The sequence below is a fragment of the Callospermophilus lateralis genome, chromosome 13 (genome assembly GCF_048772815.1).
Source record: "Callospermophilus lateralis isolate mCalLat2 chromosome 13, mCalLat2.hap1, whole genome shotgun sequence".
Classification (NCBI taxonomy): domain Eukaryota; kingdom Metazoa; phylum Chordata; class Mammalia; order Rodentia; family Sciuridae; genus Callospermophilus; species Callospermophilus lateralis.
Window position 1 is genome coordinate 42712799 of NC_135317.1, and position 14327 is coordinate 42727125.

The 14327-nt window shown below is 34.5% G+C and overlaps 1 protein-coding gene across 19 annotated transcripts in view; it reads left to right on the plus strand.

Annotated features, from left to right (window-relative positions):
• Pard3 (par-3 family cell polarity regulator) overlaps positions 1-14327 on the plus strand; it is a 666792-nt gene that overhangs the window by 379559 nt on the left and 272906 nt on the right. For all 19 annotated transcript variants that reach the window (XM_076832338.1, XM_076832348.1, XM_076832341.1 and 16 more), the window contains exons 6-7: positions 3589-3680; positions 5292-5375. In XM_076832338.1, the coding sequence (XP_076688453.1) occupies positions 3589-3680; positions 5292-5375 (176 nt within the window). The remainder of the gene's footprint in view (positions 1-3588; positions 3681-5291; positions 5376-14327) is intronic.

A 14327-nucleotide genomic window follows, 5' to 3' on the forward strand; every position in this document is an offset into this window, starting at 1 on the left:
CATCTTTAGTATTTGTTTAAAAGATTTGAGATCTGTAAGCTCAAGGTTTTTCTGTGTGTGCCAGTGTCCTGAGGCCCACTTCCCCTTGCCTTTTGAAAAATTTTGCTTGAAGAAATGCTGCCTGTATGGATGGTATTCTGGCCAAAGGAATAATAGCAATCAGCTTTTTGTCTATGTTCTAAGAGTCTTGTATCTCTTGTCAGCATTCATGAAGATATATCAGGTTAACTTATGAGCTTGCAAAGAGGCTAAAATTTTATATCTTCAGAGTTCTTTTTTTTATTCATATTTTTAAATGGTGCATAGTAATTGTACATATTTTGGAGGTGCTTCATAGTTCTTAAATCTTACCTTCTCTTTTAAAAATTTCCTCAACCACTAACCTGTAGTATTTTCCTCCTCTTGCCATTCACTTGATTATATAAGCATTTATTTATCTTTTTCTTGTTTTCCTATTCCAAAGACATTTTACAATGTAAATATTTCATATATTGCAAAGTGCAAAATTTATTAGTTTGTTATGCAAAATTCAACTTTAGAAAAAAATTCTAATTGAATTGATTATGCGGTATGTTTCTATTAAATTCTTTTGCAAGGCACAGTATATAGGGGTGGATATGCATATTAAATGTAACACATTATATGTACTGTATACATTATAACATTATATATTAATGGTAACACTTATAGATAGATGTTTTGCCTGAAAAGAGGGAGATCATCTTTTGTTTGTGTATAATTGCCCTAAGATATTTATCAAGGTATATTTTATGTATAAATAATTTCTGTTTTCAGTGACATTTATAAATTGCCATTCATTTGGGTAGTTACTGTATCTGAGACACCATGTCATACTTTTGACTTGGATTTACCTAGTTCTTTTAGTAGTCCCAAGAGGAATAAGTTTTTATTTTCCCATTTTTCAGAAAAAGAGATGGACAAAGAAAAGGCATATAACTTGTCCAAGGCTATAAAATTGGGAAATGCTAGAGTAGTATTTTAAATTCTAGAATCTGAATACTCAGATTCAAGAATTTAAAATACTATCCCAGTGTTGATGATCGAACTTAGGGCCTTGCACATGCTAGACAAGTGCTCTACCACTGAGCTATGGGCCATATTGCCAACTCTTTTCTAAAATTAATATTTTTATTTTGAACAAAGGACTCCCTAAGTTGCCAGGCTGGGCTGAAACTTGTGATCCTCCTGTTTTAGCCTCCTAAATAGCACAGGTGTGCTCCATTGAGCCTCTGAACTCTATGCTCAAAAAATTGTATACTATTTCATATGGGATTTCTTTAACACTGTCTAGTTTAAATTAATAGTGTGGTGCTTAAATATTGATTTAAGGTATACAACAACTGAGCTTCATTTGCTATGGTTACAATGGAATTTGATGCATAAATCTTGCTAAAAGTAGCTGTGTTCAGTTACAGCTTTAAGAAAGTACCAGACAACAAAATAAAACCATATAGGAGCTGATATTTACACATCTAAAAGTTGAGAAATTCTAAGCTGTGGTTCCCACAGCAACTGCAGCTCAGCCTCAGGGCAGTCAATGTTGCAATCCAAACTGAACACCATATGCAGCCACATGATATAATATTCTGCATGCTCTGGGGGGTCTGGTAATGGCCACTGTGGGAACAATGAATGCGTAAATTATCAGTTACTGGTTTATCACTGTAGTTGGGGGCTTTTCATTTAGGTGGCAATTTCATTGCAACATAGGTGTTTCAGTTGGTGATACATCTTGGTGGCATTTCAGTGCAGCTTAAATTATTAATGAATCCTGAAACAAAATGTCGTGTAAGATTATTTTATGTCATACATCTGGTTTATAAACAATCCTGTTAGCTTTCTTCCCCACTCCCACTCCCAATGGAAAAGCATCATTTTGGGAGTTTGTGTTTACATTCAAAGTGCTGTTCCTAGGCAGGTTCAAGGTGCTGTTAACCTTTGAGATGTAGTATGTGCTGGTGCTTAAGAGAGATAGATGACTAAGAAGTACATATTAGAGCCTCTCAAAATGCAGGATCATCAATCTTCAAGTAGCCTGGCTCCATGCAGTACACCACCATCCGGTATGTATGGAGCACTTCTACAACTCACCGACAAGCTCAGTGCATTCTGCTGCTTATTTTGGTATATTCTCAGTAGAATTAGCAAGAGAACATTATGAATCATTCTGCCCAAATTTAGTATATTTTCTGCATTGTGTCTTGACCCCTAGCGTTTATCATTTTATTGATGGATCTCTCTCTTGATGGCATATGCATTGCTACTGGGAATCTCTCAAGTACATGGGTAAATTTAACATTTTTCTCAATGGTAGACTCATAATATGAGTGATTTAATAAGTTCATAGTAAAATCATTGTTGCCCAATTTGTGCGGTAGGAAAAGAAATCCCTAACAAATTGTACATATACATCAATTTTAGTTGTAAACATCCAATAAATAAAATAAATAAATTTCATGTACTTACCTTGGGGCATCCCTAGAGATTCCTAGGGATGATTTTGCATTAATTAGGAAAATATTTACAGAGTGTCTAACAGGTGCCAGACAGTGTGGATACTAGGTAAAATATACATGGGCCTTTTAACCGTTGTGTTTGGAGATCTGAATATTTTTAAACTATTATAATTTGGTAAACAAGACCATGACATCAGGCATGGTATCAACTTGAAAAACCTACTTAAGTATTTGTGAAATTCCCTAATGAAAAGGCAATGGCTAACATTATAAATTAAGGAATAGTTTTAGGTAGCATTTCATTCATTTTTATGAACTACCACATTTATTCCACATGCACCTTTTTCAGTTTCAGCATACTTTATCCAGTGTCTACAACACACTGGAACCTATTTTTACAAAATGTTTTTGATGGAGGAATAAAAATGGTGAGGGTAGATGCTGATTGTCTTGCTATTTGTTTTTGCTTGAAACGTAAAAGTAAACAAACATGATCCTTCGTGGCTAAGATGTTAATGTCTTTATGAACACCTCCAGGATAGTCCATTGGCTAAGGTAACTTCTTGTGAAATTTCCCAGGATGAAATATTCTATGTCTGGGATTTTGCTTACGACATGTTCCAGTTGACATGCTGAGTTAGGAGAGGAGGGACTCTCAAATAGTGACTTCAAAGATTTTGGTAGTGGTCATGGATTATAGTTTCTCAAATGTTTTGATCTATAAACAATTTTAAACATGCATCCCCAGAGTCACTCTTATTTATTTATTAGTATACCATAACATTGTAGTAATATATAATTATTTCCTCAAACATATGTCAAAAGAAGAGAAGTTAAAATAATGAGATGAGAAAAGTGGCATGAAAGTTCAGTTTTCTTTCCTTATCCCAGCGGTATAGTTTTTAACTTCTGGTATATGCTAACTTCAGATGCTGTTGCTTTAAAATTCAACTCACACTCACACCCATCTTACTGAAGGTCATTCTCCCTAGAGGAAAGACCTAGTTAACTTGATCATACTGACTATTAGACCGGGGTTTTATTCTGCTTCCCTTTCACATTGTGGAAATGAACCTAACAGTGTGCTTCTCTTGTGTCTTACTGTCTCCAGGACGAGGAGGGGACAGAAGAAGACAGTAGCCGTGTGGAACCAGTTGGACATGCTGACACTGGTTTGGAGAATATACCCAGCTTTTCTCTGGAGTAAGTTACTGATGGTTCTAACTATATTTGTTATATACATGTAGCATCATTAATTGCAGCAAGTATTCCAAAAGCATATGGCATGCGGAATGTTTGTGCTTAGTTAGGAAACATGCCCTGCTTTGATTTGTTTTTCCCAAGAACATCTTTCATCTGTTGAGTTAATTACGTAATGTGAGCAGTGAAGCATGGAAGTTCTTATGTACCTGTCCTGAGTTTCATGCCGTGGCAAATACTATTAAATTAGAACATTAAAATAGTATTTGATTGAAAATGTTCATCATGTTAACAGCACTGTAAACACTTTGTTTTCAGATTGCTTTGTCAGTATTTTGGTTATTCGTTCTTCAACTTTGTTAACTTAAAAAAAAAATTGGCTATATGTTACATGAAAAACTAGTTGGATCACATCAGCATTAGTCAGTATTGTGTGTGTATGTATATGTATATATACATATACATATATATGTATTTTTAATTTGAAGAAATAGAATATCTCAAGACATTTGATTAAAGATCATCGATCAGGGACTTTAAACATGATTTGAAATACAAAAGAACAAAATATTTTCCAGTAGTATTATAATACTGTGATCGTTGTAATTATTGACATGTTAAAAATGGAAGCTATTCTCAGAATCTCAATATCTTAGAGCAGGTAAGATAGTCATTACAGGTTTCTTTCTTTCAATGTGGGTAAAGTTGGTGGTGTAGACATTGATATTATATCTTAATTCTGTTTTCTCTTTGTTTTTCCAAGGTAGAGCTCTAAGATAATAGTGATATTAAGCAGGCTCTAGGATCAGGTTATGATTAAGTATACATCAATTGGCACTTAGAGTATTTCCACTGGAGACATACTTGCTGTGCCATATTTCTTTTTAGAACAAATAACAAATTAAAATAATAAATTGAAATAAGTTAAATTTATTTAAGTTGTACCATTCTTATTTGCTTAGCCAATTATTAAACAGGTGTTGAGATTGTTAGTAATCTCTGAGAGAGAGTATCGGTAGATAGAACCCACACTTGAAAGGCTCTCTCAAAACAAATTAAGAAATGGTGACTGAAATATCATAGAATAGTGGGCAGTAAGGACAATTAGGCTATCCTCTGGATGGTCACCCACAGGGGCAAAAATCTTTGACCTCACTGGATCAATGATGAGACAAATGTCAGAGTACTTGGTAAATTATCATGTGCTGTATAGCTACAGCAGGTTTATTCAGCTAATCTTCAGAGTCTATGACATAGATATGCAGATGGAAAATTTTCAGTGGAAGTCTCAAGATTTGATTTGCAAAGCATGAGTTTATATTATATGGAAGAGCATGGTCCTAGAGAAATGGTTCTGTGTTGTTTTTAATGTAGTTATCTCTGATGATTGCTCTCCCTCCATGCCATCAGACTAGTGTTCAGGTATGTGCTGTTTGACGTGGCCTTCATCACCATGCTTATCTCCTCAATTATGTGTGTATATGCCTGTGTACTTGGCGGGATTTTTTGTTTTCTTTTGTTGTTTACTGTGTGTCTGTGTTGTGGCGGTTTTTTGTTTGGTTTGGTTTGTTTACAGTACACGTTCATGCTCCCTCATTCATCATTGTCTCACAGTGATATGGTAAAGCTCGTACAAGTCCCCAACGATGGAGGGCCTCTGGGAATCCATGTAGTGCCTTTCAGTGCTCGAGGAGGCAGGTAACGTATCTTGGAGGTTTTTAATTGAATCATAATGTGGAGTGTTTTTTTTTTTTTTTTTTCCCCTTCCTTTATGCTCAGATATAGAGTGGTGTTGACTTCACATATGCTTAATAGAAAACATTTTCACTTGGGGGCAACTGCTGCTCCATTCATACGTATGTATCCTAATCACAGAAAGTTCTTAGCCTAATGAAGAGAGGCTTTACAGGCACAAGAAGAAATTGTGCATTTAAATTATCATAATAAGTTTATTGTTCATCGCATGTAAGCCAATATTTGACTTTGCTGTGAATCGATGGCATTAGTTAGAATTCCACCTGGAATTGCAAAGTTTAGGAGATCTTAAAGCATTTACCTGGAAAAATTCATGCAGTAAAAATTACCTGGATAACTTGGGTGATGATTAATTTTAAATTTGCCTTTATGATTATTTAGTTCTACAATTTTACTGACTTAGATAATTATAAAATACCCTGTGAGTTTGAAATTTTAGAAAATGAAGCATGCTGGAGATTTATCCCTTTCTTGTGGTTTCTAACTCCTTCATTCACTTTAATCTCCAAATATCCAGAATATCAAAATGGTCCAGTGTTTGTTAATCGAGACTTCATTGAGGTACAGAAGATACATCCTTAAAAGCTGCATGTGTCCCATGAGATTCCTTAATTCTGATCCTTTTTCTTTTCCCCTGTGAAATCATAATTGTAATCTTGGTTTTAATATATTCAAATGTGTGAATTGATTTTGGCAATAATGCCTGGTGGGCATCCATCCTGGACAAGTGAAATGCATGGCATTCTTCCCCAGGAACTTAATCTCATGTTTGACTTAGCCGTTTTATTGCAGTCTCTCTTATTTGCCTATCTATTGATTACCTTGTTAATTTTTGGCATCTTAATTTTTAATTCCTTATTTCTTTTATTCTTTTAACCTTATTTTTTTTCATCTACCCTTTCTTTTCATGGGGAGAGAAAAGGGGAAGTTGGAAAGTAGCCTGAGACCAGTGACTGAACATTGAGACCAGGGTCTGAGAACCTAGACAAGTGACTGAGTGACCAAGAGCTTAGACTGCCAACCCGAAGCCTTAGATACAATCAAATCCATGATCAAGGAATTATACATTTCTAGTGTCTTTAAAAAGACAGACGAAGTATAAATTGCATTTATATGATTAAATATGTACTTTTTGTTTTTAATGTAAGTAGCTGAGCAATCTTATCACCTTTCTTTTATGTTACTAATTTTGGCAAGTCCATATTTCAGTCCTTTGGTAAAGCACCTGATTTATGGAATACCTCAAAGCTGAGATTCTGTTTTTCTTAGAACTCTGCAATGAATCTTGAATGTTGCTGCTTTATACTAGTACCTGAAATTCACCTTGAATTTTTGAGTGGTATTACATTCAGAGTTGTGATTGCTTTCATTTTTTTCTCCTCCTTTCTTTTATTTTTATTTTTGAACTCTAGAAGAGCAATAAAATTTCTTCAAAGAACTTTCAGTTAAACGGTTTTCAAAGTAGACCTTGTCTTTATTTCCTTTAAAAAAATATTTTTTAAAAAAAACTTAAGAATTTCTTGAAAATATTTCATGAATAGGAGACAAAAAGGTAAGCAGGTAAAATGGATTTGGCTTCCCAATAGTAATGTGCCTTAAACTGTCTGTGAAACTTAACTCATAACAAATGAAATTAAAGTGTTCATGTACCAGCTTCAAACCAGTATTTCCTTTACAAACATGTCATTTTTTAAATCATTTTAAACATATTTACTACCTCAACATTAAATGATATTAGGATGAAATAAATATTACATGAAAAACTTAAGCAAAAGGGGAATACGATAGGAAAATACACCTATTAGTTAGATTAATTCATAGGAAGACTTTGACAGAACCCAATATGGCCTTTAGTTGCTGGTTACCATGGTGTTCAGTTTTGTTGAACATATTCAAGTGGTAGAATATCTCTTTGCAGAACTAAAATTTTTTCTATACCTGAGTCCTTTTAAAATTACTATTAATTTGGCACTTAATGAAGAAATATTGTGCAGATTCCCTATATATAGACAAAACCTTATTTAAGAAAAACACATTCTTTATATGCCCTTTTTAGGCATCACCAATTTTTATATGGAAACAGAAGAATTTTTTTGTTTTGTTTTTATTCAAGTTCTGTGTTGCATCTTTAAACTTCCACCATGATAGTCATGGTTTTTCAAAGGTGGGTAGACAATGGGGAAGGAGAAACAGGTAGGCTGCTCATACTCCCAGACACTGATCTTCTTAAGTCCAAATACACCCAGAAATGCTTCAAAGTGGGTTCCTCAAATTCAGTTGGAATCCTTTCCAAGCATTCATCTTGTGATAATTCTTGTATTAGGTGCTAGGAAACAAAGATAAATAGGAAATAGTTTTCCTCTGGGAATTTGCAGTCTAGATGGAGTGATCGCTGAGAAATCACACAATTATAATTATGTGATAAATGTTAATACAGTTATTTAATAGTGATCTGTGAGCTGAGAGAGGAAGAATTGTCTGCATTTGGTAACTGAAGCTGGCTTGTTGAGGATGGCAAATTTAAATGTGATGACAGCTTATAAAGGGAGCTGCATCAACTCCATGGTGGCTGCAAGGGCAAATTAAGCAGTATGGAATAGCAGAAAGGAAGAAATTAAGTGGAACTCATGAAGAAATTGCACATACCTCTAGTGGGAATACAAGGATACATATTCATGGTACGTAAGTGGAAATTTCCATGAATGTCTTCCATGGTGCAATATTCCTTGGGCCTTCTCAATTTTGGAGACATAACTAATTGAATAACTCTTACTGAATACTTATTTTTATACATGTGATAAATACACATCAGTATTGCTTTCCCATTTTGATTTCAAAGTCAAGGAGTCTAAGGTACAATTCAGAATTGGAATTATGTATCTAAGCAAAATGGAACACCCTCCAGACTATCTTGAATGTCACATCTAATTAAGGAAAATAGTAATTTAAAATTGTGAACTCAAGGATCTTGCCATGACTATTTGATCTGGAACATTAATGACAATCAGATCACCTTCCAATCCTTCCTTGGATGACTGCCTCTTGATACTTAGAGATGGTGACAGTACCATCTTCACCTTGATGATGTTTTTCTTTAGTTATCTTCCTTCACGTTATTGAAAACAATTAACTCATCTCCCTCCAGAACTCCTTAGTCACAGTTTCACATCCTTGAAATCAAGTTTCCCTCCATACCAAACATTTCATTTCACCCTGATTTAAGTGGCAAAGGTAACCTCATTTAAATAACAAATATTTCTATATTCAGAAAATTTAAAACACAGGATTGTGACTTCCTTTGGTAGAAGACCATGCTTTATTTTATATATTTTTATGTTTCTAGGACCTATTAATAATATTGGACCATAGGATTTTAGGTATTGCTTTTACTTGGCAAAGAAATGAATGAATCCATGAATGAATGAATCCATTTTAGCTTTGACATTACTAGATTAAAAATAAAGCAGCAGTGACATATCCTGGCCTCATTAATATTTAGTGAATTTTCTTGAGACTTTCTAATGATATTGAAAATTTGTGAATTCCTGATCTGGGATATCCTCTGCAACAGAAATTGTAATTGGTAGATACTAGATCTTTTTTTTTTAAATCTGCTTAAATAAAATTAATAAACTTAATGATATATCATTAAGTCTATAAAAAGTAAGAGAAAATTGCTTGCTGAAATAGAAGTTGACCTATTAAAATTATAAAATTTTGTAGTTGGTTTCAAGGGACTTAATTGAGAGATATGTATATAAAAAGATACATGCTAAGTGTCATTGGGATTTAGAGAAAGTAGAACTATTGAATGTAGCACACTATGCAAGCCCTCTGAGAAGCAATTGAACTTGACCTATTCCAGGAACATTGTTCTGGAAATAGTCATTCCAAAAATATGTTATGCGGAAGATGCTGTATAAAGTATCCATGATTGGGTGGGAAATAGTAAATTATTTGAATCATAATGTATTAGAAGATAACCCTGCAGAGACTTTTATTCATCTTACTTGGACTCCAATCTAACTCATAGTATATATTCTAAATCGTTTCCCATATGGAAACAAATATGTTTACAACATATTTAGATACAGTATAGACTGCTTCTCTGAATCTTTTCTGTAATGGATATTTGTATACATTCATCTTGATATTTAAATCTGTGGCACTTAGAATCTCTTTGGTATTACTTTTTCCTTATGGAAATAGTAATTATATGTTTGTGTTTATTAATTTTACTTAAGCAGAGTTTTTAAAAAAAGAGATCTAGCATCTCCCAATTACAATTTCTGGTACAGAGGATATCCCAGATCAGGAATTCACAAATTTTCTGTAAAGAGACCCTCAGGGGCATGAGTCCATGAGGTTCTGTTGCAACTACTCATATTCATAGTAGTTTGAACACTATCATTGACAAAATACAAACAAATGACCAGGTGTAATGACATACACCTGTAATTCCACGCCTGGGGAGGCTGAGGCAGGAGGATCATCAGGTTTGAGGGCAGCCTGGGCAACTCAGGCCTGACTCAAAACAAAAAAAATAATAAAAATTAAAAGGGCTGGGAATGTAATTAAGTGACAGTGAACTTGCATAGCATTTTCGAGTTCCTGGTTTTTATTCCTGTGTTTTGCAAAAACAAGCAAACAAACTAACAAAGGAGTGTGGCTGTGTTTCAGGAAAGCTTGTCTTACAAAATCATGTGCTGGCTGGTTTGACTCATGGACTGTAGTTTGCCAGCCTTTGCCCGAGGGAATCAAATAAACAAAAAATGCCTGATGGCCTGGAGTTTATAGTCTACTATTTGTCATGTTTAAAACTCCCTTATCTGTTTTCTGTTTATATTTGGGGGAAGCAACTATCCATAATTTTTTCAGTTTCACTTACTGGTTGACAAGAAAGCCTTTTGTGGCAATGGGCTGCTATTTTGCACATTTTCCCTTCCCCCACCTGTTCTCAGGAATTCACAAGCAAAAAGGAAAAAAGAAATAAACAAACCCATCCACCATCTCCCAGTTAGTAAAATGTGCTCACATAATTCTTCTTTTTAGGACCCAATTCTCACGTAGGGAGAAAATCAGGGCCTGGTGAGATGGTGCACCATTGTGTATATAAATAATGCCTGGGTGGGTCTGGGTGTGTTTCTGACTTTCTGCAATTGGCCTGTGTTGGCAACTGGTCTAATTTCTCATTACTTCTCTTCTTAGGATGATTATTTTTTTAACCTGTGTACTGTCTTTTGATTTGTCTGGTTTTGACTTTTTTCCCCAAGGAAGTTTTTTTTCAACTTAATATTCAGAGTATCAGATGAAGCATTCACATCCTTAGGAAAAGCTTCTTTAAAGAGCTGATGTGCTGAGGCTTCTTTTATGACTTTTCCTTTTTACACCTACCTATTGCTTACTTACATTATTGTCCATAAATTCTCCTATCACTTAAGCTCCCCTAAATTCATATGCCTAAGAGGATATTTGTAATGTTTGTGGGTTTTGTGTTGAAATAAAAATGACCCTCTTGGAAAATGTGCATTCTCTATGTATTACTATTTCTATTCTACAAAATGTATTCTGTATTAATATGAGTGCACATTAATTATCTAGGAAGTTACTGAAATATGTTTGTTTGGGGTATATTGGACATATGAAATGATTAAGTTTCCCTCAAGCTACTGTTCTCCTTTTTTTTTTTTTTTTTTTTAAATCTGTGGTGCTAGGGCTTTGAATGGATGACCTACCACTGAGCTATATCCCCAGCCCAAATGTTCTTTTTTCTGTAAGAGTAGTAGGCAAACAACTTTTGGAAGATCTGGAGATTCATTTATTTAATTATTTCTGTAAAATATGAGTTTGGCTCTCTGGGTTATAATTTACCTGATTGTTATTCAATTGTTATTTGCAGAGGGCTTGTTAGGAACAATCTGGCATACCTGGATGTTATCTAGCTCTGTCTTTATACTATGATCAGGTTAACTTCACTTTGCCTCAGTCTCTATGTGAAGTGATGGGAATCATGACTTCTGTGTGGTTTAAATAAGACAATAAATGTAATTCATTTTACAAAAGAATGTGGGATTGGCAGCTAATAAAAATGATTAAGTCATGAGAATATATTTTATCTTCAACTTAACATTCTATTATATACCTTAGAATTCTTTCCAATGTTGCTTGGTATTCTGGTTGTCTGGGCAGGTAGTGATTTGTCTACACAATTGTGGAAAATGATTTTTTTCCTATATCATGAAACTAAGAGAAAATTTATTTTTACATTTTAAATTTGAGAATCTCAATACACATTTGTTTAGTTAATTGGGTACATATGTTAATAAGACTTAGAATCAATGTGAACCTCATGGAATTAGCACAGAATAAATATGCTCTTGAACTCTGAGTACTTAATTTCATTGCTTTTGAAAAAAATACAATTTAAATTAATTTAATTGGTCAATAGTCTTTTGTCAGAATGTTTTGTGCATAATAACGGACAATAATCTGTTGTTTCAGAAAGAAAAGTTTGTATTTGACAATCAGATAAATTATGTTTTTTTGAATGTAGTGTGATAGATAGTATCTATCATTTCTGCCTGAATCTGTAGATTTCTGCACCTCCGTCCCTCCACCCCCACCCCTTTCCTGTTGTTTGTATTGGTACTTGGGGATTGAACACGTAAAACCTTAGTGGTAACTGAGCTATATCTCTAGCCCTTTTTAAGATAGGGTCTCACTATGTTGCCCAGCCTTGCCTGGAACTTGTAATCTGTTGCCTTTGGAGTTGCTGAGATTTACAGGCTATTTACAGAACTTACATAAATTTACAGATTTATGTGCCACCACATCCAGCTAGAAATTCTACATTTTTATTTACCTGTTTCTTTTTGGTACTACCTTTTCTCATCCATAATCTTATCTCTCTTCTCCTTCCCCCTCCCCTCCTCTCCTCTCCTCATGGGTGCTAGACAAATAACTCTGTGTAACCACAGAGTTACACCCTCAATCCAAAGATTTTTTTGTTTGTTTGCTCAATTTTAGTTGTCTTTAAACTTTCTTGTGCTGCAGTGGACTGTGTCATTGACTGTGGTTTGGGGGATCATGTTGGTAATGCTGTCCCCTTCTCCCACTCCAGCACTCTGGGAAGTGACAGATTTCTTTTGATGGGATCCTGTTCTGCCCATTCATACTCTGCCTTCACTACAGTTGTGGTGTTTATACTGTGTCAGCTTTTATTAAGATGAATTATGATCATTTCCATACAGCTGGGTGGCAGTTGTGGGAGTTTACATTATCAAAGCAAAACTCCGACTTACTCAGCCAATTTAGATGTCAATAAAACATTTGTTACTTATTTTCAGTTTTATCATTGGTTGTAATTTATACTTAGATTTGAAAATGTTACCATGTGTGACTGAGTTTATTTTAATTAAGTGTATAATTAGGCTAATGAACCTTGTAAAAATGTAGTGGTGCAATCCTTAATATAATCTAAGCAGTTAAATTTCTAATTATGCATCCAAAATCATGTACAAAGATGCAGCATTTCAATGGCTTGCTTTCTGTAACTGTAGTTTTACTTTGACTTTTTAAAGAGAATTGTTCAAAAACTGTGAGGAAAGACTTGAAAGAAATGTCTACACAATTGCTTATTTTTGTTTGTTTAGGAAAAATATTTGGAATGGAAAAAGATGTAGGAAACAGTAGAAGAGGAGGAATGTTTGAGACTAACCAGAAAAAAAAAATCCATTTTCTTGAAAAGCATATAAACTGAGTAGGGTTTACATTGGATTTATAGGGGAAGTGTGGTAGGATTTTTTTTTTAACTTATCCCTAAGCTCTATAGTTATTTCTTCATGAAAGTGACCAGCTGTATTAATACATACATCAATTTTTTCTTTCTTTCTTTCTTTCTTTTTTCTTTTTCTTTTTTTTTTTTTTTTTTGGTGCCAGGGAATGCCCTGGGGCACTTAACCACTGAGCCACATCCTAGCTCTTTTTATTTTTTTTGTTTTGAGACAAGGTCTCCCTAAGTCACTGAAACTGGCTTTGAACTTTCAATCCTCCTGCCTCAGCCTTCTGAGCTATATAGGCATGCGCCTCATGCCCAGTCCTTTTTACTTTTTATACAGTAGTCTCTTCTTTTGATGGAACATGGTTGCCCCCACAAGGAACTGTGGCACTACCTGCCAGTAGCAAAAACAATTCTCTCTACCAGTGCCCAGACATGCCCAAAGGTTAGGAACCTGGCTGACTTCAGGGACTCTCTATGATAAAAGTGTTGTGTGTGGGAGCTGCTGTATCACAGATGGTAAATATCCACTGCTTTAGAACACACACCAGTTGCTGGGTTGATTTTGCAGAATACATACCTAAAATTTGCTTTTAATGTTCCTTTGATATAGCTTTAAGTTTAAAGTGATAGGTATAGAAGTAGAAATATTATATGCTTGCCCCCACACATTTTATGGGAAGCTGAATGTGTGTTATTGCTACTTCCATTTGATTTCCCCTTAGAAGTTCTTTTCCTTCTCAGTCTAGCTGTTATCAGTTCAATTTTCTTGTGAGTTTTTTTTTTTTTATCATCATTCATTTCTATTCCTTTTGTAATCATTTTCACCTACTGGAGCAAATGAGATAATTTTGTAGATTGTACCACTTTACTTTTTAAATTAATTCATTCTTTTTGAGAGAATGATTCTAATAGTGTGGTCAAGTACTTAGAAATCAGCAGGCTACTAACTTCACCTTAATTCAGTCTGTTCCTTGATTCCCTGATCATTTGCAGTGTCACTCAGGGTGAAGTTCTTTGTCCTGTGCCCCCTCCCCCCTCCATCATGTCTATGAACCCCAGTGATGAGTAAAAGGATTCTGAGTTATTTGCATCTATTAACGTAATGTTAGATTCTA